The following is a 23,356-nucleotide window of genomic DNA, read 5'->3' as shown; positions in this document are numbered from 1 at the left end:
TTCCGGGTTATCCCCACGGCCGCCCCTCCCTAGCAACCGCGTGGGGTTGCTAAGCGGAAGTGCCTTCAAAGCCATCCACCCCCATTTCTTCTGGGACTACCAGGAGATATATCGGGAGCACTGAGCTCTCCTTTGGCAACACTCTCTTACCTTCTGCTCAAGATCTTAAACCGAGTACACGCTTCGCTGCCAAAGGCACGAAACCCATTCCGCTTTTCCCTTCAACTCTACTCCTCCACCATGCCCCCACCTCTATATACACCTGCTCCCTCCCGCCCTCAATCCCGTGGCTGACCCAGTGGCTGCTCCTAAGGCTCCTCTCTCAGGTCCTTCAAAGGAATTATTTTCTGGAGGTTTAGCAAGCATCTCCCTCTTGTGGATTTTTAACTGTGCTTCAACAAGATTTTTTAAATTTCCTTCAATGTTGTGAAAGCTTTTCCATGCACTTCGTTCTCCTGTGACAGCCCATGAATCCAAATGGTTAGAAAAATTTTGTAAGAGCTGCAGATGTTTGTGTAAGATCTGGAATTAACACAGCCAAATGGAAGAGGCAAAAAAGATTCAATGTAAGTCGACAAGAGTTATTTTAATCCTTAAAACAGAGAGCAGGGCACATGTTCTCGGGACCTCTTGAGACTGCGCCTCAGGAAAAGAAAAGGAAGAGACAGAAAGCAAAGAAAAAAGTTAAAGGAAGCCCATAATCAAGTTTGGGAAAGAAGACGACTGTCCAATCCCTCTCCTAAAACTCAAAAAATAAATTTCGGCCGGGCACGGTTGCTCAAGCCTGTAATCCCAGCACTTTGGGAGGCCGAGGCGGGTGGAACACGATGTCAGGAGATCGAGACCATCCTGGCCAACATGGTGAAACCCCGTCTCTATTAAAAATACAAAAATTAGCTGGGCGTGGTGGCGCACACCTGTAGTCCCAGCTACTCAGGAGGCTGAGGCAGAAGCAGAAGAATCGATTTAACCCAGGAGGTGGAGGTTGCAGTGAACTGAGATTGCATCATTTTCACTCCAGCCTGGGCGACAGAGCGAGACTCCATCTCAAAAAAAAAAAGAAAGAAAAAGAACCCTATCGTTATGGCAGGTAAATATTCAGAGAAATGCATTTGGGCATTCAGATAAAAATGAGTAAAAATCTTCATTTGGTTTTCCTGTCTTAAATAGGTCTGCTTGCAAGGAGAATGCTTGACAGTAGCTCCTAAATTTTTCTTTTCCATGGCAGTGAATATACTTGCCACTGCAGGATCTAATTTTATTGGTCATCATAACCTCTTTATGGTCACCAAAATTGAACTGTTGTCCACCTTAACTGGGGCAGAGAGAAAATAAGCTTTGGTCACTTAAAGGAAACACCAAGTGTATTGGTTTCCTATATTAATGAGACAGGCTTAAATTGATTCACCATAGGTAATCACTTCAGCAAAACCTTTAGGAAATCACTTCAAGCTCAAATGAGTCAATACGTTGTTTAATACATTTCCACTTCTGCCATTGACATGAATGCATGCGGGAGCATATACACATGAACAATTCAAATGGAATTTGGGCTCCTCCACTAACATTCCTTTAAAAACCTGGCTGAAAATGACAAATGGTAAACATGTTACCCTGACAAAATAGAGCTTGGTATTTCAACTGCCAAACAGGTTTAAATATCATAAAACTTTGAATTAGTAAAGTAAATAAAATGAGCTCAATGAGCAACAACATTTCTCAAACTATGATAGACTAGAATGCCTCAAAAAAAATTAAAACATGATTATGGTAAATAAATGTTCTATAGAAAGAAATGTTTGAGAAAATCAATAGCTACGATTAAATGTGATAGTGTAAGCCAATGTAGAAATGCAAATTCCTATGCATCACTCATTTAACCCACTGCCTGAAGAAAAATGAATTATAAGCAGCATTTGTTTACATCGTCTCTTCCTACAGCCTTTTTAAAAACTACAGGCACTTTTGTATAGGTGTATAAATAACTGGCTTGACTCCTAATTCATCACATGTCCTCTATAATTCTGTTATTTTCAACATACTCCTTGCTTTGAGATCTCTAAAGATGGATAGTACAAACCCCACCTAAAATTATGTATGTGAGTTTAACTACACTTTTGTGATTTTTATGAGGAATCCATATTCTCTTTTCTTTTTTCTTTTTAGAAGGGTCTCACTCTGTCAACCAGGCTGGAGTGCAGTGGCGCGAACTCGGCTCACTGCAGCCTCTACCTCCTAGGCTCAAGTGATCCTTCTACCTCAGCCTCCCAAATAGCTGGGACTATAGGTGTGCATTGCACCACCACGCCCAGTAATTTTTATATTTTTTGTAGAGGCAGGATCTCACTTAGAAAGCCCAGGCTGGTCTTGAACTCCTGAGCTCAAGCAATCCACTCACCTTAGCCTCCCAAAGTGCTGGGATTATAGGCATGAACCACCACGCCCAGCTAATTTTTATATTTTTGGTAGAGAGAGAGTCTTACTATGTTGCCCAGGTTGGTCTTGAACTCTTGAGACCTCAGCCTCCCAAAGTACTGGGATTATAGGCATGAACCACCACACCCAGCCAGGAATCCATATTCTTTATATGAGCTATAAGACAGTGCTCTCAGATCTAGGCTGGATCTCAAATAGCCCTCATTAAGTCAGTACAGTACCTTCACCCTACAGGTAAGTATGGAACTTCCAACCTTTTCTCCCACTCTCTTGAAAGCTGTCTTCATTTTTTTAATTGCCCTTTGTAATCATTTAAAAACTTAACATATCTAATATATATTTTTGGGAAACCCAATATGCTGACTCAATTATTAATATTTAAATATTACTACAGGAATTAATATTTAAATATTGTTAGAGTTACATTGGCATCTTCAAACATAGAATACCAGAACTAGGCCAGGCATGGTGGCTCAAGCCTGTTGTATCCCAGCACTTTGGGAGGCCAAGGTGGGTGGATCACTTGAGGTCGGGAGTTTGGAGTTTAAGACCAGCCTGGCCAACATGGTGAAATCCCATCACTACTGAAAAAAAAAATTAGCTGGGTGTGGTGGTGGGCACCTGTTAATCCCAGCTACTTGGGAGGCTGCGGCAGGAGAACCTGGGAGGTGAAGGTTACAGTGAGCTGAGATCACACCACTGAACTCCAGCCTGGGCAACAGAGCCAGATTCTGTCTCAAAAAATAAAATACCAAAACCAGTGTAACAATTAGTGAATGTGTGGAGTCAATGAGAAGAAATTTAGCCAAACATACCATTTATGTGCCTGAGAAATTTACACTACAAAAGACATAGTCCCTTTCACAAGGGACTCAGAGAAACTCACTTAGGATACATATTACATAAACCATCAAATGTTAAGGCTCAGAAAACTTAAAGATATAGCAGCCTTAGGAAGACTATGGATATAACAACTATCTAAATAATTGAAGGTTGTGGCCAGGCACAGTGGCTCACAACTCTTATTTCCATATACTATTCTCAAAGGTAAAAGAAACCATTATAATAATGTTGGTTGAACCAAGCCTCAGTTGAACATTTTTTTTCTGGAAGTGAGTTAGCCTGAAGATTCTAAGTACAGTAGAATTTGTAAGCAATATACACCTGAGAAAAGTGCAGTTAGTCTAGACTTTACATTCCACTTTTTTGTCTGTTTTTTGAAACAGGGTCTCCCTCTGTTGCCCAGGTTAAAGTGCAATGATGTGATCATGACTCACTGCAGCCTCAACCTCCTGGACTCAAGCAATTCTCCCACCTCAGCCTACCAAGTAGCTGGGACCACAGATGTGTATCACCATCCCCAGCTAATTTTTTTTTTAATTATTTGTAGAGATGAGGTCTATGTTGCCCAGGATGATCTCAAACTCCTGGGTTCAAGCAATCCTCCAGCCTCAGCCTCCAAAACTGCTGGGAGTACAGGTGTGATTCACTGCACCCAGGCAAAGATTCTGCTTTCTTAAGAATCGCATGAGGGAGATAAGAGGGAAAAAATAATAAGCATTTTACATATTTTTAATAAGTCTTTGAGCTCTCTTTATAATTTTCTCTTGAGTATTTGCTCTTCCTTTGTAAAACTATGGAAACACAAAATACATATGATACTCACAATACTCTAGCATTAAAAAGTTTCGGAGTAGTTTTAATCATTATTTGGTCAGGAGTAACACTAACATTAATAACTTGAATAATGCATTAAAAGAAATAAAAACAGACTAACTTAATTAAAACCTTGGTTTTGGCTGGGCATGGTGACTCACACCTTTAACCCCAGCAGTTTCTGAGGCTAAGGCAGGATTGCTTGAGCCAGGAGTTCAAGACCAGTTTGTGACAGAGCAAGACCTCATATCTAAAAAAAAAAAATTAAAAATTAGCTGGGCATAGTAGCACATGCCTCTAGTCCCAGCTACTCAGAAGGCTAAGGTAGGAGGATAATTTGAGCCAGGGAGATTGAGACTGTAGTTAGCTGAGATCACACTACTGCACTCCAGCCTGGGCAATTAAGTGAGACCCTGCCTCAAAATAAATCAATCAATCTTAGTTTATCTTCTTAATGGATAGATTTTACTTTTTTTTTTTTTTTTTTTGAGACAGAGTTTCACTCTTGTTACCCAGGCTGGAGTGCAATGGCTCGATCTTGGCTCACTGCAACCTCTGCCTCCTGGGTTCAGGCAATTCTCCTGCCTCAGCCTCCTGAGTAGCTGGGATTACAGGCACTCGCCACCATGCCCAGCTAATTTTTTGTATTTTTAGTAGAGACGGGATTTCACCACATTGACCAGGATAGTCTCGATTTACTGACCTCGTGATCCACCCGCCTCAGCCTCCCAAAGTACTGGGATTACAGGCGTGAGCTACTGCACCCGGCCAGATTTTACTTTTCAATTCAGTTTCAGTGAAAAGAAAGGATATACTTCCCTTAAGTTTAGAGAAGCTAAGTTGCCATGCTACATTTTGAAAATGCTTTAAAAGAAAACATTATTTGGAACTATGCCTAATAAAAGTGAGATATCATCAAATATATACTTGAAAAGATTGTAGGTTCTTTAAGATTCAATTTTCTTTTTTGAGACGGAGTTTCACTCTTGTTATCCAGGCTGGAGTGCAATGGCGCAATCTCGGCTCACCGCAACTCCGCCTCCTGGGTTCAGGCAATTCTCCTGCCTCAGCCTCTCGAGTAGCTGGGACTACAGGCATGTGCCACCATGCCCGGCTAATTTTTTTTTTGTATTTTTACTAGAGACATGGTTTCACCAGGTTGACCAGGATGCTCTCGATCTCTCGACCTCATGATCCACCCACCTCAGCCTCCCAAAGTGCTGGGATTACAGGCGTGAGCCACCGAGCCCAGCCTCAATTTTTTTTTTTTAAGATGGAGTCTCAACTGTTTTCCAGGCTGGAGTGCAGTGGCACAATCTCGGCTCACTGCAACCTCTGCCTCTCAGGTTCAAGTGATTCTCCTTCCTCAGCCTCCTGAGTAGCCGGGACTATAGGCACCCGCCAACGTGCTGGCTAATGTTTGTATTATTATTATTTGAAATGGAGTCTCACTCTTTTGCCCACCCTGGAGTGCAATGGCACGATCTTGGCTCACTTCAACCTCCACCTCCTAGTTTCAAGTGATTCTCCTTCTTCGGCCTCCCGAGTAGCTGGTATTACTGACACGCACCACCACACCTGGTTAATTTTTGTGTTATTAGTAGAGACGGGGTTTCTCCATGTTGGTCAGGCTGGTCTCGAACTCCCGACCTCAAGTGACCCACCCACCTCGGCCTCCCAAAGTCCTGGGATTACAGGTGTGAGCCACCATGCCCTGCCTTTTTTTTTTTTTTTTTTTTGCATTTTTAGTAAAGGCAGGATTTCACCACATTGGCCAGGCTGGTCTCAGAGCCGTCACTCATGACCCACCACTCCCAGCCTGAAGCTGAATTTAGGCCTGTAATTGTTTCTTAAAAAATTTGAATCTTTGGCCAGGTGCAGTGACTCATGCCTGTAATCCCAAAGTTGAGGTCAGGAGTTCAAGACCAGCCTGGCCAACATGATGAAACCCGCCTCTACTAAAAATACAAAAATTAACTGCGTGTGGTGGTGGGTACCTGTAGTCCTAGCTACTCAGGAGGCTGAGGCAGGACAATCGCTTGAACCTGTGAGGCGGAGTTTGCAGTGAGCTGAGATCGTGCTACTGCACTCCAGCCTGGGTGACAGAGTGAGACTAACTCTCAGAAAAGGAAAAGAAAAGAAAAAAGACAAATAGTAAATCAAGTATCAGACCCTTTATAACTTGACTTTAGTAGACTTTGTTTAAACTACTCCTTAAAAATAAACATGATTACCAAATAAGTACTTGGGATTTTAAAAACTCAGCTCCGAATTCAGTAACATTCTGTTAAATAATATCCACTTCTAAAAGACAAAGCAAAAAAATATAATCTACAATCATCAGCATTCAAACAGTTTGGAAGGTAGTTTTCTTTTTGATTTTTGTTTTGTTTGTTTGTTTGTTTGTTTTTTGAGGGAGTCTTGCTCTCATCACCCAGGACCCAGGCTGTAGTGCAATGGCAATGGCACAGTCTCAGCTCACTGCAACCTCTGCCTCCTGGGTTCAGGTGATTCTCTTGCCTTAGCCTCCTGAATAGCTACAATTATAGGTGCGTGCCACCATGCCTGGCTAATTTTTGTATTTTTTAGTAGAGAGGGGGTTTTGCCATGTTGGCCAGGCTGGTCTTAAACTCCTCACCTCGTGATATGCCCACCTTGGCCTCCCAAAGTGCTAAGATTACAGGTGTGAGCCACTGTGCCTAGTCTAGAAGGTGTTAAAATCAGGTCAATGCACTAATTTGTTTTTGGAAGGAATTAAATAGGATATAACTTTAGGAAGAACACAAATGGATAGTGTATTATAAAAATAAGTATGCATTTATTACAAACATATTTCAGAAAAATATGCCTACTAAAACATGATTAATTTTGACAACAGGCTACTGGAAAAAGTGTGATGAGGAATATTATACCCACTTCTTCAATTATACCTCTGGTTATGTTGAAAAATGTCATAGCAGTTCTGAAGACTTTTGAAATGCCTATGGATTTATGGCATGATTTGCCTTTCATATTATATTGACTTCCAACTTTATTTTTTTATTTTTCTTTTTTTTTCTGTTGCTATAACATGACTTCCAACTTTAAAGTTATATTTTATGATCATGAATCAAATGCATATCCTAGGAAAATTTCTTTTTTTAAAGAGATGGAATCTGGTTCCACTGTGTGTGCCACCATGCTGGGCTAATTTATTATTATTGTTCATATACATATTTTTCCTTTTGTTTAGATTCAAGGTTTCACTATGTTGCCTGGGCTGGTCTACAACTCCTGGACTCAAGCAGACCTCCCTCCTCAGCCTCCTGAGAAGCCACTATGCCCACCATTATTCTATCCTAGTATTTTATCTTTTTTGTTATTGTTGTTGTAGAGGCGTTACCAACTGTTTAAACCCGCAAGACCAAATTGTTTTTAAGTTTTTTTAAAGAGAAGATATCCATTCAAGGTTTTTCAACATTGCATCTTTGTCCTCCTTAAGAAAAAAGGGTAAAGTAAGTAATGTTTAATTAATACTGAATTTTTTTTAATATGCGAAAATCTAACTCTGCTTTTTAAAGCAAATAGAAGGAGTCACAATATGGCATCATTCCAATAATCAAACACCAATAAAAATGGCAGCAGTACAACAATCTAAGCAAATCTCAAATATAGCATACTTGTAATCAGAACACAATGCAATGAATGATTTTAGCAACAAGACACTTAATTTGGTAAAAGAAACCCAATAATGCACTATATTGAATACTAAGCTACCATAATTAGTCTTACAAATTTTCCAATTTCACTACTTCTGAAAATCTAAATTTAAACCTAAATTTTTAAATTAAATGCCTGTTCAACAAAGCTAATTGGAGCAAATACATTTATGTAAATTTACGTTCTAGAATACCAGAGTAAACAAGGAGATGTTAATCAAAGATGAATGAGAAAGTTCTATTCTTTTTCATCATCTGTGTGATCAGGTTGCAAAGGACATGCTCTGTGAAAAGAAGAGAGAATATCAATAGTCATCCAAGTATCAACTGTTGGAAAAACATAGTTACAAACCTATATAAATCAGGAACATTAACAGTGCAGTAGGTCTGGTCAAATAACTAGAAGTGAAAGAAAATTAAACTTCATTAATTAACAAACACAAATTTCAAGTATTAATGCAACAAAATTTTTAACAATTTGCCTGTTAATTTGCAGAATCAGTGTTTCTCCTTTAGACTATGTTGTCATTTTTGTTAAAAGGGTAATTAATTCATTTATATAGCATATTCTTTCAACATGTTATTAAATGGATCGATAAACAATATAATCCTTCAGCAAGAACTTTGTGATAACAAAAAGTAAAAAAAAAAAAATAATCAATCCAGACCAGACACGGTGGCTCATGCCTGTAATCCCAGCACTTTGAGAGGCTGAGGTGGGCAGATCACGAGGTCAAGAGACCAAGACCATCCTGGACAACATGGTGAAACCCCATCACTACTAAAAAAAAAAATAAAAAATTAGCTGGGCTTGGTGGTGTGCACCTATAGTCAGAACTATTTGGGAGGCTGAGGCAGGAGAATTGCTTGAACCCAGGAAGCGGAGGTTGCAGTGAGCCAAGATTGAGCCACTGCACTCCAGCCTGGGTAACAAGAGGGAAACTCCATCTCAAAAAAAAAAAAAAAAAAAATTAACCAATCCACTTTAGCAGAGAAAACTTATAGCAAGTTGTCCTTTGACTATATGTAACTCCTTTGAACCATATGATTACATTAACTAATTAGGAAAAACCCGAAAATTGGCAAGGCACAGTGGCTTACACCTGTTATTCCAGCACTTTGGGAGGATGAGGCAGGAGGATTACTTGAGCCCAAGAGGTGGAGACCAACCTGGGCAACATTGTGACACCCCCATCTCTACAAAAAAATAAAAAATCAGGCCGGAGTCAGTGGCTCATGCCTGTCATCCCAGCACTTTGGGAGGCCAAGCTGGATGGAACATTTGAGGTCAGGAGTTTGAGACCAGCCTAGCCAACATTGTGAAATCCCATCTCTATCCATGCCAAGATTTGTTGCAAGAAAAAACAAACAAAAAACAAAAATTAAAAAAAAAAAAAAAAGAAAAGAAAAGAAATCCCATCTCTACTAAAAATACAAAAATTAAAAGGCCGGGCACGGTGGCTCAAGCCTGTAATCCCAGCACTTTGGGAGGCCGAGGTGGGTGGATCACGAGGTCGAGAGATCGAGACCATCCTGGTCAACATGGTGAAACCCCGTCTCTACTAAAAATACAAAAAACTAGCTGGGCATGGTGGCACATGCCTATAATCCCAGCTACTTAGGAGGCTGAGGCAGGAGAATTGCCTGAGTCCAGGAGGCGGAGGTTGCAGTGAGCCGAGATCGCGCCATTGCACTCCAGCCTGGGTAACAAGAGCGAAACTCCGTCTCAAAAAAAAAAAAAAAAAAAAAAAAAAAAAAAAAATTAGCCAAGTGGTAGTGGTGTGTGCCTGTAATCCCAGCTACTTGGGAGGCAGGAGAATCACTTGAGCCTGGAAGGCGGAGGTTGTAATTAGCTGAGACTGAACCATTGCACTACAGCCTAGGCAACAGAGATCCTGTCTCAAAAAAAAAATTAGCTGGTCATGGTGTTCCAGATACTCAGGAGGCTGAGGCAGAAGGATCATTGAGCCCAGTAGGTCAAAATGGCAGTGAGTCATGATAGATCGTGCCACTGTATTCCAGCCTGGGAAACAGCAAGACTCTGCATCAAAAAAAAAAAAAGAAGAAGAAAAAGGAAAAGCCCCAAAATTGTTTGTTTGTTAGTATAGAATAGTTGTAGCTTTTGAAAAATAATTTACATCATCCCCCAAAAAAGTCATTTTGTATTCATGATACTTTTTTGTGTGTGTGTGTGTGTGTGTGTGTGTGTGTGTGTGTGTGTGTGTGTATGATAGAGTCTCACTCTCTCGCCAGGCTGGAGTGCAGTGGTGCCATCTTGGCTCACTGCAACCTCTGCCTCCGGGGTTCAAACAATTCTCCTGCCTCAGCCTCCTCAGTAGCTAAGATCACAGGTGTGTGCCACCATACCTGGCTAATTTTTGTAATTAATAAAATTGTTAATATTTTATATGCTTTCATATGTCAATTACTTTGTTTTAATTACTCTTTCAGTCATTTATTTTGATCTAATTTGTTTTCAGTGCAAATGCATTCAAAACACAACATACAATCCAAAATAGATGTAACAGATACAGAGTGTACAAATAAGCAAAAGGGACTGTTCAGTCACGGATACCATAGGTCAAGATCTGTTAGATCTTCTTGTTCTCATATAAGTTTCTAAAGATGGCAAATATCGGCTTAAGACTTATTAAAGCTACTATGGCCATATGGGATACAGGAACAACTAAGCATCAGTGTGTGACCAGGTGAACCAAAGATTTCATGGAGTGTCCTTCTTTTTTTTTAAACAGAAACACAGTCTGGCTCTGTCACCCAGGCTGGAGTTCAGTGGCACAATAATAGCTCACTACAGCCTCAAATGCCTGGACTCAAGCGATCCTCCCATCTTAGCCTTCAGAGTAGTCAGGACTACAGGTATACACCACCATGAACAGCTAATTTTTTTTTGGTAGACACATGGTCTTAGATGTTGGCCAAGCTAGTCTCAACCTCCTGGGCTCAAGCAATCCTCCCGCTTCAGCCTCCCAAAGTGCTGGGATTACTGGCATGAGCCACCATGTCTACTTCTTTCTTTCTTTTTTTTTTTTTTTTTTTTGGAGATGGTGCTCTGTTGCCCAGGCTGGAGTACAATGGCGCAATCTGGGCTCACTGCAACCTCTGCCTCCCAGCTTCAAGAGATTCTCCTGCCCAGCCTCTGGAGTAGCTGGGATAAAGGTGCCCACCACCACGCCCAGCTAACTTTTTTTATTCTTAGTAGAGACAGGGTTTTGCCATGTTGGCCAGGCTGGTCTCGAACTCCTGACCTGAGGTGATCCGCCCACCTTGGCCTGCCAAAGTGCTGAGATTACAGGCATAAGTCACTGCGCCCAGCCTGGAGTCTCTATTTCAAAAAGGCTTCTATATATCATGGCAGTTGTAAAAGTTTTACTTATCAGAATTATGTCCACTTACGGTTAGGCCCAGGCTCTGTCTAAAAATATTGACTAATATAGAAAGTGTCCCAAATGTAGCCAATCAGACTCAAAAAGTTTTTTTTTTTTTTAAGTATTTACAAAAAGAGCACAAAAGCATTGAGAATTTAATGCAGACAAATTTCTGGTCTTTACTTTGCAAATACAGAACCAGATTTGTTCTTTTGCTTATATCACTTTTTGTTTTTGTTGTTGTTGAGATGAAATCTCACTCTGTTGCCCAGGCTAAAGTGCAGTGGTGGGATCTCGGCCACTGAGATCTGCCTGCTGAGTTCAAGTGATTACAACCTCTGCTTGCTGAGTTCAAGTGATTCTCCTGCCTCAGCCTGCCAATTAGCTGGGATTACAGGTACACGCAACCACACCCAGCTAATTTTTGTATTTTTAGTAGAGATGGGTTTCACCATGTTGGCCAGGCTGGTCTTGAACTCCTGACCTCAGGTGATCCGCCTACCTTGGCCTCCCAAAGTGCTGAGATTACAGGCGTGAGCTACCGTGCCCGGCCCACCTTTTAATTTCAAGATTAATCAAACATGCCTTGAAAACAGATCAATTTTTTTTGAGACAGTCTTGCTCTGTTACCCAGGCTAGAGTGCAGGGGTGCAATCTTGGCTTACACCAACCTCCATCTCCCAGGTTCAAGTGATTCTCATGCCTCAACCTCCTGAGTAGCTGGGATTGCAGGTGTGTGTCACCACACCTAGCTAATTTTTGTATTTTTAGTAGAGACAGAGTTTCACCATGTTGCCTAGGGTGGTCTCAAACTCCCGGCCTCAAAGTGATCTGACTACCTCAGCCTCCCAAAGTGCCAGGATTACAGACATGAGCCAATGCCCTGGCCCAGATCAAGTTTTTTAACCTACCTCCTGCTTTAAAAGAAGATCAATTTTTAAGTTGTAAAAATTATTCAACATGTACAAAGTCTCCTTTTAATTTCAAAATTAATCAAATATGCTTCAAAAAGAGATCAATCTTTTAACCTACCTCCTGTACAAAAAAAAAATCAGTTTTTAAGTTGTGAAAATTATTCTATATATACTAATATAAAAAGGCAGTATTTTAAGATTAGTTGAAGTCAATGCACTTCTAGTATTTGGAATCAAGGTAAGTACAGTAACTAAATAAATCTGGCGTTCTTGTTGAATTGGAATGGGTGGTAGGAAATGCCTACTATTTCACTTTTAAGTGTATATGCAAGAATTAGTCATGCTTGGATTTGGAGTGGATTCCAGTCTATCATTGCTCTGGCACATTTCAAATTACCACATAGAAAGTAAAATGCTATGGCAAATCCAAAGCCCTAAAGAGTTAAGTGCCCAAAAGAAGAGTAAAAGCCTAGCAATGTAAATCTAGAGCATATCAGCATTAAATTAGGATGGCTGAAACAATCCATAGAATATTTACAGTAACATCTGGTAGTTTCTTCCAATGCACATGAAAGCTTTCTATATTACCTAATCATTTTACAGCCTTTTAGATTGAACAAACTAAAATGAATACTGAGTCTCCATTCCATAGCTCATCCTTTTTCTCTAGACAAAGGTGAAATTATTATTATCAAAAAATTGGGGTTTTTTTTCAGGATAGAGTTTTAAGTGTCTGCATTTCTTTTTTTTTTTTTCTTTTTTCTTTTCACGAGATGTGATGGTTTTATGTGTCCATATTTCTTAGCCACATTTAATGAACTCGTTAACTAATTTTTGATGTTATCTTTCTCCTCTGTCTTATATATGAAACTCCAACAGATTTAATATTGGCATTTATCATCTAGTCAAATCCTTCAAATGCTCTTTAAACCAGTCCAGTTTGAAACTCTCAAGCATTTCTCTGTTAATAAAATAAGGAGTGAAATTAGTAAATTTGATGAAGACCTTGTTTTTTCCTTGCCATACTGAACTTCCAGGCACCATTCAAATTGGGTTTTAGACTATGAGTTGGAGAACTGTAGCTATTTCTTGACCTGTCTCTTAATGGTAGAGATGTAGAAGGGCAAACAAGATCATAAGGAGACTGGCTATAGGCTGTAGGGCACTGTGGGAGGGCTTTGTGGTCTCAGCTGCAGTAGCTTCCATTGTGCTGGTTAAAGGAACAAATGGAGCAGCAACCCGAGACTCAGCATGACCACCATCCCCTTATCCATGTGGGTCACTGTGTCATGTATCCAGCTTGCTGCTCACTGTGCTGGAGGATGGGTGGCTCCTTGCTGGTGCAGGGGAGGCAGCAAGTAGCGTCTTATATTCAAGGGGCATCATAATGACAGTGACATCACTCCCTTTCCTCCTATATCCAGGAAAATACTTTGTTTTGAAACAAAATATTTAAAAGTTGTTTAGAAAGCCTGGACCTTATTACTTACAAATCTATAAAAAGGCAGGTTTTGAATCTTTTTTTTTTTTTTTTTTTTTTTTTGAGATGGAGTTTCGCTCTTGTTACCCAGGCTGGAGTGCAATGGCACGATCTCGGCTCACCGCAACCTCCGCCTCCTGGGTTCAGGCAATTCTCCTGCCTCAGCCTCCTGGGTAGCTCGGATTACAGGCATGTGCCACCATGCCCAGCTACTTTTTTGTATTTTTAGTAGAGACGGGGTTTCACCATATTGACCAGGATGGTCTTGATCTGTTAACCTCGTGATCCACCCGCCTCGGCCTCCCAAAGTGCTGGGATTACAGGCTTGAGCCACCGCGCCCGGCCCTGAGTCTTTTCTTCCCAAATGGCATGATTTTTTTCTGTCCCATATGACCTTCTGGAATTTTTCTTTTTTCTTTTTCTTTCCTTTTTTGAGAGAGTCTTGCTCTGTTGCCCAGGCTGGAGTGCAGTGGCATAATCTCAGCTCACTGCAGCCCCTGCCTCCCAAGTTCCAGTGATTCTTCTGCCTCAGCCTCCTGGGTAGCTGGGATTACAGGTGCTTGCCACCACAGCTGGCTAATTTTTGTATTTTCAGTAGAAATGGGGTTTGATCATGTTGGTCAGGCTTGTCTTGAACTCCTGACCTCAGGTAATCTGCTCACCTTGGCCTCCCAAAGAGCTGGGATTACAGACTGCGTCCAGCCAGGACTTTTTCTTGATTCTTAAAAGTGATGCATGTTTGGCCGGGCGCGGTGGCTCAAGCATGTAATCCCAGCACTTTGGGAGGCTGAGGCGGGTGGATCACGAGGTCGAGAGATCGAGACCATCCTGGTCAACATGGTGAAACCCCGTCTCTACTAAAAATACAAAAAATTAGCTGGGCATGGTGGCACATGCCTGTAATCCCAGCTACTCAGGAGGCTGAGGCAGGAGAATTGCCTGAACCCGGGAGGCGGAGGTTGCAGTGAGCCGAGATCGCGCCATTGCACTCCAGCCTGGGCAACGAGAGCGAAACTCCATCCCGGAAAAAAAAAAAAAAAAAAAAAAAAGTGATGCATGTTTGTTGTTAAAAGTTGGTAGCACAGAGTATAAGAATAGGTTTTTACCCAGAGATAAGCATTGTTGATATTTGGTATATTTTCATATAGTACATACACATGTATTTACATAGTAAAGATTGTACTTTTGTACCCAGAATTTTGGCTTAACATTTATTATGAGAATTTTCCTGTTATTAAAAGTTTAAATGGTATGATTTAATTAGATTCTTAAGTTTGCTCACTGGCAAGAGTGTGGCAGCTTATGCCTGTAATACCAGCACAGTGGGAGGCCAAAGCAAGCAAATTACTTGAGCTCAGGAGTTCGAAACCAGCCTAGGCAACATGGCGAAACCTCGTCTCTGCCAAAAATACAAAAAATTAGCTGGGCACCATGGCATGTGCCTGTAATCCCAGCTACTCTAGAAGTTGAGATGGGAGAATCACTTGAACCCAGGAGGCGGAGGTTGCAGTGAGCCAAGATTGGGCCACTGCATTACAGCCTGGGTGACAGAGTAAGACCCTCCCATTAAAAAAAAGAAGAAGAAAGAAAGAAAAAAAGGAATGAGATATTCATGAAATAAAATGGATGAAACGCAGAAACTTTGTTTTTTTAAGTTTGTACACCGAGCTCTGTGTGTGTTTTATCCCTACCTTTTGTTTTTTACTATTTTTATATACTTCTAGAGAAGTTGTAAAGACCATACACCATGGTCTTAGTCTTGGTTGTTTCTAGGTGGTAGGGATTTCTATATTTTCCAACTTTTCCACATTGGTCATTTTTTTTATTTTTTATTTTTGAGACACTCTGCCACCTATGCTAGAGTGCAGTGGCTCAATCTCTGCTCATTGCAACCTTCGCCTCCCAGGCTCAAGCGAGATTCTCCCACCTCAGCCTCCCAAGTGGCTGGGATTACAGGCGTTGTCACCATCCTCTTGGTGGAGACAGGGTTTCATGTTGCCCAGGCTGGTCTGGAGCTCCTCAACTCAGGCGATTCTCCCACTGTAGCCTCCCAAAATGCTGGGATTACAGGAATGAGCCACTGCATCTGGCCTGGTTATATATTTCTTGTGGAAGTTGAACTGGTAGTTTTTTAAGGGGCAGGATTAATGGAATTCAAGCTAGATAAACCAACATGGAAATTGCATTGTAAGACTAAAGGAAAAAGACAGTAAAAATTAAAGCCTCAATACACTAAGTTAATGATGTATCACTTATGTGAATGGGAACTGATCCCCTTTGAGAGATTGGAATGAGTAAAAATAATACTTTTTACTAATGTTTGAAATTTGGTGGCTGGGCACAGTCATGCTTGTAATCCTAACACTTTGGGAGGCCGAGGTGGGTGATCACAAGGTCAAGAGTTCGAGACCAGCCTGGCCAACATGGTGAAACCCCATTGCTACTAAAAATACAAAACTAGCTGGGGGTGGTGGCACATGCCTGTAATCCCAGTTACTCAGGAGCCTAAGGCAGGAGAATTGCTTGAACCCGGGAGGTAGAGGTTGCAGTAAGCCAAGATTGTGTCACTACACTCCAGTCTGGGCAACAGATCAAGACTCCATCTTAGGGAAAAAAAAAAAAAAAGGCCGGGCACGGTGGCTCAAGCCTGTAATCCCAGCACTTTGGGAGGCCAAGGCGGGTGGATCACAAGGTCAAGAGATCGAGACCATCCTGGTCAACATGGTGAAACCCCGTCTCTACTAAAAATACAAAACATTAGCTGGGCGTGGTGGCGCGTGCCTGTAATCCCAGCTACTCAGGAGGTTGAGGCAGGAGAATGCCTGAACCCAGGAGGCGGAGGTTGTGGTGAGCCGAGATCGCGCCATTGCACTCCAGCCTGGGTAACGAGTAAAACTCTGTCTCAAAAAAAAAAGAATTTTGGAGTGAGTTATAATAAGAAATTAGTAGGAGTTAAAAAAAATTTTTTTTGCATTTTCTTATCAGCTTGAAGAGAAGCAACTCAATATCTTATTTGTCCTTTATTTTCAACAAGACAAATATTTTCTTTATTAATTTTAATTATTAATTTTTTTTTTTTTTTAGGTGGAGTCTCACTCTGTCCCCCAGGCTGCAGTGCAGTGGCTCAATCTCGGCTGACTGCAACCTCTGCCTCCCAGGTTCAAGTGATTCTTTTTGGTTTTTTTGCTTTCTTTTCATGGAAATTATTGTTTTTTAATTTTTTTCTTCTAAAAAAATGGAATACATGTGCAGAACGTGCGTGCAGGTTGGTTATATTGGTATATCTGTGCATGGTGGTTTACTGCACCAAGTAATTCTTTTGTCTCAGCCTCCTGAGTAGCTGAGACCACAGTTGTGCACCACTGTGCCCAGCTAATTTTGTATTTTTTGTAGACAGGGTTTCACCACGTTGGACAGGCTGGTCTTGAACTCCTGGCCTCAAGTGATTACCCCATGTTGGCTTCCCAAAGTGCTGGGATTATAGGCATGAGATAAATAATGTCTTTATATTCTAGAATATAAAAACTTACTTTCTCTTTGTTTTTCCTAAGCCACTGCTTCCTGCCTCTTCAGGAATACGATTCTCTTTTTCAGAATCTTTAGAGGACCTCCTAAAGAATTCTCCAATTCCTTTCTGCCACTTGGGAGTTGGGCGCACACAAACGGGATTCCCTCCTGCATATTTATTTTCAGCTGTAAAATATAAACAGATGGAACTAGATAAGAACTAAGAATACAATCGCCATTCCTTAAACAACATAATTCCTTCTTTAACATCAAATTCTCAAAGGTATTAATCTTTATTTAAGATATACAACTTTTTTTTTTTTTTTTTTTTGAGACGGAGTTTCACTCTTGTTACCCAGGCTGGAGTGCAATGGCGCGATCTCGGCTCACCGCAACCTCCGCCTCCTGGGTTCAGGCAATTCTCCTGCCTCAGCCTCCTGAGTAGCTGGGATTACAGGCACACGCCACCATGCCCAGGTAATTTTCTGTATTTTTAGTAGAGATGGGGTTTCACCATGTTGACCAGGATGGTCTCGATCTCTTCACCTCGTGATCCACCCGCCTCGGCCTCCCAAAGTGCTGGGATTACAGGCGTGAGCCACTGATACAACTTTTAAAGAACTAGAAAATGTGACACAAAAGCTGCATTCAAACAAGAAATTCAGTTTGACGGTTATCTTAGCAAAAACAGCAGTAACAGAATTTTTACAATTGAAAATATTTTTATATTTTGTCCACAAGTAGAACTATTCAAATATTCTTGTATGTACTGACATAGTAAAGCTTGACACACTTTTTCCTAATATAAGATAGCATGATATAGTATAAAGTGCCAACATTTTACTTACTAAGGTCATTTAGTTAAAGCACATATAAGAAGCAATGTGAAAGTCTCTACAAAAGTAGATTCCATTTTTCAAAGCACTTGTCTCCTTTTCAGTTCATAACAGAAATCCAGTTCCTGGCTTTTGTTATGTTTTATTTTGTTTTGTTTTTGTTTGTTTGTTTTTTGAGATGGAATCTACCTCTGTCACTCAGGCTGGAGTGCAGTGACATGATCTCAGCTCACTGCACTCAGCTCACCTGGGTTCAAGCAATTCTCCTGCCTTAGCCTCCTGGGTAGCTGGGATTACAGGTGCCCACCGCCACACCAGCTAATGTTTGTATTTTTAGTAGAAATGGGGTTTCACTGTGTTGGCCAGGCTGGTCTCAGCCTCCAAAAGTGCTGGGATTAAAAGCATGAGCCACCGTTTCTGGCCAATTCCTGGTTATTTTTGAACAGTAGTATAAGGAGATTGATGGAAAATTCTTGCCTCTTTATAAAGTAATGGCCAGGAGCAAATTGTTCAGTTACTACATATGTTTTGCTTTAAACTAAAACATTTGCTTTAACAACTCTAGTTGTTAAAGAAAGCTTACAGAAGTTGTTTCCATACAAACTCTGAAAGTTACCATGTTTGTAGCTATTTATTTGTTTATACTTATGAAAATAGCAATGAGGTTTTTTTTTTTTTTTTTGAGACGGAGTTTCCCTCTTGTTACCCAGGCTGGAGTGCAATGGCACGATCTCGGCTCACCGCAACCTCCGCCTCCTGGGTTCAGGCAATTCTCCGGCCTCAGCCTCCTAAGTAGCTGGGATTATAGGCACACGCCACCATGCCCAGCTAATTTTTTGTATTTTTAGTAGAGACGGGGTTTCACCATGTTGACCAGGATGGTCTTGATCTCTTGACCTCTGATCCACCCACCTCGGCCTCCCAAAGTGCTGGGATTACAGGCTTGAGCCACCACGCCCGGCAGCAATGAGGTTTTGCCATGTTGCCTAGGTTGGTCTTGAACTCTGGGGCTCAGGCAACCCTCCTGCCTCGGCCTCCCAAAATTCTGGGATTACAAACGTGAGCCACCATGCCCAGGTTGTACTTTTTAAAAAGTACAAATGGCCTATAAAAGATAGTGATCTTTTGGTTCACAGTTTTCCCAAAGGTACCTTACAGGAATCCTTTTACTACTAGAAAACAAATAGCAGCAAGAGATTCAAACCCAACCCTGCTGATTTAGTTGTGTCACCTTTATCAAGCTATATAACCAAAGACTAAATTTTCTTATCTTTAAAATAAGGATATTACCAATTTCATACATTCAATTATTGGGATTAAAAATAGACATCAGGGCCGGGCGCGGTGGCTCAAGCCTGTAATCCCAGCACTTTGGGAGGCCGAGGCGGGCGGATCATAAGGTCAAGAGATTGAGACCATCCTGGTCAACATGGTGAAACCCCGTCTCTACTAAAAATAAAAAAAATTAGCTGGGCATGGTGGCGCATGCCTGTAATCCCAGCTACTCAGGAGGCTGAGGCAGGAGAATTGCCTGAACCCAGGGGGCGGAGGTTGCGGTGAGCTGAGATCGCGCCATTGCACTCCAGCCTAGGTAACAAGAGCGAAACTCCGTCTCAAAAAAAAAAAAAAAAAAAAAAATAGACATCTGTTAAATGCCTTAAAGGATGTATTTATTCAATGTATGTTCAGTAAGGACCTATTCAGTTGGCTCTGGTGATTCAACAGTGGACCAAACAATGGGATGTGACTCTAATGAAATTTAGTTAGGCCAGGCATGGTGGCTTATACCTGTAATCCCAGCACATTGGGAGGCTGAGGCAGGAGGATTGCTTCAGCCCAGGAATTCGAGACCTGCCTGGGCAACATGGTGAAACTCCGTCCCTACAAAAAAATACAAAAATTAGCAGGGCGTGTGGTGGCATGTACTTGCAGTCCCAGCTACTTGGGAGGAACCTGAGGTGGGAGGATCATTTCAGCCCTGGGGTCAAAGCCACAGTAAGCTGTCATTACACCACTGCATTCAAGCCCAGGCGACAGGGTGAGAGACCCTGTTGCCAAAAAAAAAAAAAAAGAAAAATTTAGTCTAGTGGTACAGGGCATAAGTTACTCTCAAAGAATTCATCAACTTCTATTTCCTTTTACCTGAAGAGATAGAAATAGTAAATTTTTTTTTTTTTTTTGAGACGGAGTTTCACTCTTGTTACCCAGGCTGGAGTGCAATGGCGCGATCTCGGCTCACCACAACCTCCGCCTCCTGGGTTCAAGCAATTCTCCTGCCTCAGCCTTCCAAGCTGGGATTACAGGCAGGTGCCACCACACCCAGCTAATTTTTGTATTTTTAGTAGAGACGGGGTTTCACCATGTTGACCGGGATGGTCTCGATCTCTTGACCTCGTGATCCACCCGGCTCGGCCTCCCAAAGTGCTGGGATTACAGGCTTGAGCCACCGTGCCCAGCCACAAATAGTAAATATTTTCTAATGAAATGTTTCGAACACGGAGAAATTTGAACTGACTTAAAAACTCATGAAGTCCTAAACAGTGTTCCCTTTTACGTTCTTAACTAAATCTTGTAGTGTTAATCTCCCTGACTGCCAAACTTCTACTGAAAGGAATGAGGCACCAGATGGCAGGGCATTTTCTCATCCTCTCCACACACAGAAGGAGCAGTGTGAAGCTATTTCCCTTGCTGGGTTTCACTCCTACTCTCCCAAAGGCAGTATCAGGAGCTGCAAAGTTGGAGAAAACACACAGACATCACACTCCAAAAAAAAAAAAAAAAAAAAAAAAAAAAAAGAATAAGGAAGAAAGGAAAAACAAGCAAACAAACATTTTCGTTAAACTTTAGTAGATGGCGGGCGCGGTGGCTCACACCTGTAATCCCAGCACTTTGGGAGGCCGAGGCGGGTGGATCACGAGGTCAAGGGATCGAGACCAACCTGGTCAACATGGTGAAACCCTGTCTCTACTAAAAATACAAAAAATTAGCTGGACATGGTGGCACGTGCCTGTAATCCCAGCTACTCAGGAGGCTGAGGCAGGAGAATTGCCTGAACCCAGGAGGCGGAGGTTGCAGTGCGCCGAGATCGCGCCATTGCACTCCAGCCTGGGTAACAAGAGTGAAACTCCGTCTCAAAAAAAAAAAAAAAAAAAAGTTTAGTAGACATTGCGATGAGCACTTAGCACTGTAAACGATTGTTCAAACTCTTAATCTAGTGAGGGGACTTTTAAATAGCCTCTAACAATGTTTAAATAGCCTCTGTCAACATTAAGAAAAATAATGGTTGGGCGCAGTGGCTCACGCCTGAGGCGGAGGCAGGCAGATCACCAGGTCAGAAGTTAGAGACCAGTCTGGTCAACACAGTGAAACCCCATTTCTACTAAAAATACAAAAAATTAGCCGTGTGTGGTGGTGTGTACCTGTAATCCCAGCTACTGGGGAGGCTGAGGCAGGAGAATCATGTGAACCCGGGAGGCAGATGTTGCAGTGAACCGAGATCGTGCCATTGCACTCCAGCCTGGGCGACAGTGGGAGAAGCCGTCTCAAAAAATAAAAATAAAAAAACTAAACCAAAAGAGAAAAACAGATAGGCTGGCTGCAGTGGCTCACACCTGTAATCACAGTGGAAGGATCATTTGAGCCCAGGAGTTTGAGACCAGCTTAGGCAGCATAGTGAGACCCCAATCTCTACAAAAAAATAGAAAAATAACCTGGCGTGGTGGCACCTGTAGTCTTAGCTACTTGGGAGCTGAGTTGGGAGGATTGCTTAAGACCCTAAGTGGAGGCTAAAGTTGGATTGCACCACTGCACCCCAACCTGAGCGACAAAGTGAGACCCTGTCTAAAAAAAGAAAAATAGGCTTGAAGATAAATTGTGTTGGTCCTTAACTTTAAGGATTGAGATTCTCTTCCATGATACCCCACCACCCCTACCCTAGCATGCCAAAAGGTCCAGACTCTCTCATTATATCACAGGGCAAGGAAGAAATTAGGGTGTGAGGACCTCAGGAAAGAGAAATTCATGCAAGTCAGGGTCTTGCAGGTGCCAACCCTGATCCCCTAATTTTAGGAGGGCTCTTCTTACCTTTCCTCGATGAAACTGATGTCGAATTAGTGGCAGAAGTGGAAGAACCAAGCACCTTCCTGGGAGCTCGAGCAGCCACCACTGTGAAGAGAGGCAAAAGAGGGCGTTCAGAGGGGCAGAAGGATTCGGACACCGAGTCCTGGACCCAGCAGCTTGGAGAGGAGAACCTGGCGATCCAGAACAGCAGGATAACCTTACCCTGCCCCCGCGACTTCCTCTTGAAGGTAAAGGGGCCGGGCAGCCACTCCATGGCTAGCTGGATGAGTTTGGCAAACCGGGCCCAGGGGGACCTCTGGCGTCTGTCGCCCGTGGCCAGGCTGCCAGGAGGACACCCCCGCCCCCAGCACCGCCGCCCTCCAGTGCTACACTCGATCGCCTCACCTTTTCTGTAGGTGCCTGGAACACTGTCTGCTTTAGTCCGCACCATATTCAAACAAGATGAGAGGAGAGGAGATAACCAACTAACTTCCCAGCCGAGGATGTTTCACTGGACAAGGACCCAAAAGCTAATCTCCCGCCACAGTTTATATCGGTCTCTTTCCCGCGCGCTCCAAGGACTCTCCTGAGCCACCTCTCCCATTGGTTCCGCGCCGTTCCCCCTCAACCAATTGTCAATGCCCAATGGTGACAGCCGCAAGGCTTCTTGCAGCGCGGATCCGTCCATCAACTCTCAAAGGCCCAGGATTCGTAGGCGCCCCAGGTGGGCGGTACCAGGACTCTCCAGGGGTAACCGATAAGTGGGTGCTGTTTCTGAACTAGAGAAATTAGCCTGCTTAGAAAAGAAAACCCAGCAAAGAAAGCGAATTACAACCTATCTTGAAATGTCACCATAGGCTTAAGTCCATAATGATTGACTCCTGGAGGTGAAACCTGAAATTAAGTGGACTTTTTGATGCAAATCAAAATAGAAAGAACTTGAGAACTTTCCTTTAGTACCCCAGGCATGAACTCTTTGTACAGCATCAATATTAAAATAATTCTATGGAATGGGGAAAAGGAAGCTAATACAACTTATTTACAAAGCTTTTTTTATATCTTTAGGATGGTGTGAGACTAAACAAAAAACTGGGTGGATTGTATATACATACACACATAAAGAAACTAGTAAAACGTCTTTCTGAGAACTGAATGGTCTCAGAGCTCCTAAATAATCTGCCAAATCTGCCAGGCGCAGGGACTCATGCCTGTAATCCTAGCAGTTTGGGAGGCGGAGGTGGAAGGATAGCTTGATTCCAGGAGTTAGAGACCAGCCTGGCCAACATGGTGAAACCCATCTCTACAAAAATATATATATACAAAAATTAGCCGAGGGCAGTGGCTTGTTTTTGCAATTCCAGCTACTTGAGAGACTGACGTGGGA

The 23,356-nt window shown here is 42.2% G+C and overlaps 1 protein-coding gene across 2 annotated transcripts; it reads right to left on the bottom strand.

Moving 5' to 3' along the window:
- Positions 1-1,458: 1,458 nt before the first annotated feature.
- On the bottom strand, positions 1,459-22,566 carry PCLAF (PCNA clamp associated factor). 2 transcript variants are annotated; one of them, XM_039468629.2, is made up of 4 exons: positions 22,378-22,556; positions 21,997-22,077; positions 17,101-17,263; positions 1,459-8,074 (listed from the first exon to the last, which is right to left on the bottom strand). In XM_039468629.2, the coding sequence occupies exons 1-4, from the start codon at positions 22,421-22,423 to the stop codon at positions 8,029-8,031; spliced, it is 336 nt and encodes a 111-aa protein (XP_039324563.1). In that variant the 5' UTR covers positions 22,424-22,556; the 3' UTR covers positions 1,459-8,028. The 2 variants fall into 2 exon arrangements, with proteins under 2 accessions (XP_039324563.1, XP_039324564.1); XM_039468630.2 differs by lacking the exon at positions 17,101-17,263 and having other exon boundaries at positions 22,378-22,566.
- Positions 22,567-23,356: the final 790 nt, after the last annotated feature.

This window comes from Saimiri boliviensis, chromosome 2, assembly GCF_048565385.1.
Source record: "Saimiri boliviensis isolate mSaiBol1 chromosome 2, mSaiBol1.pri, whole genome shotgun sequence".
Taxonomy (NCBI): Eukaryota; Metazoa; Chordata; class Mammalia; order Primates; family Cebidae; genus Saimiri; species Saimiri boliviensis.
The sequence above is the reverse complement of the archived record's forward strand: the minus strand, read 5'-3'. Positions and strand labels throughout refer to the sequence as shown.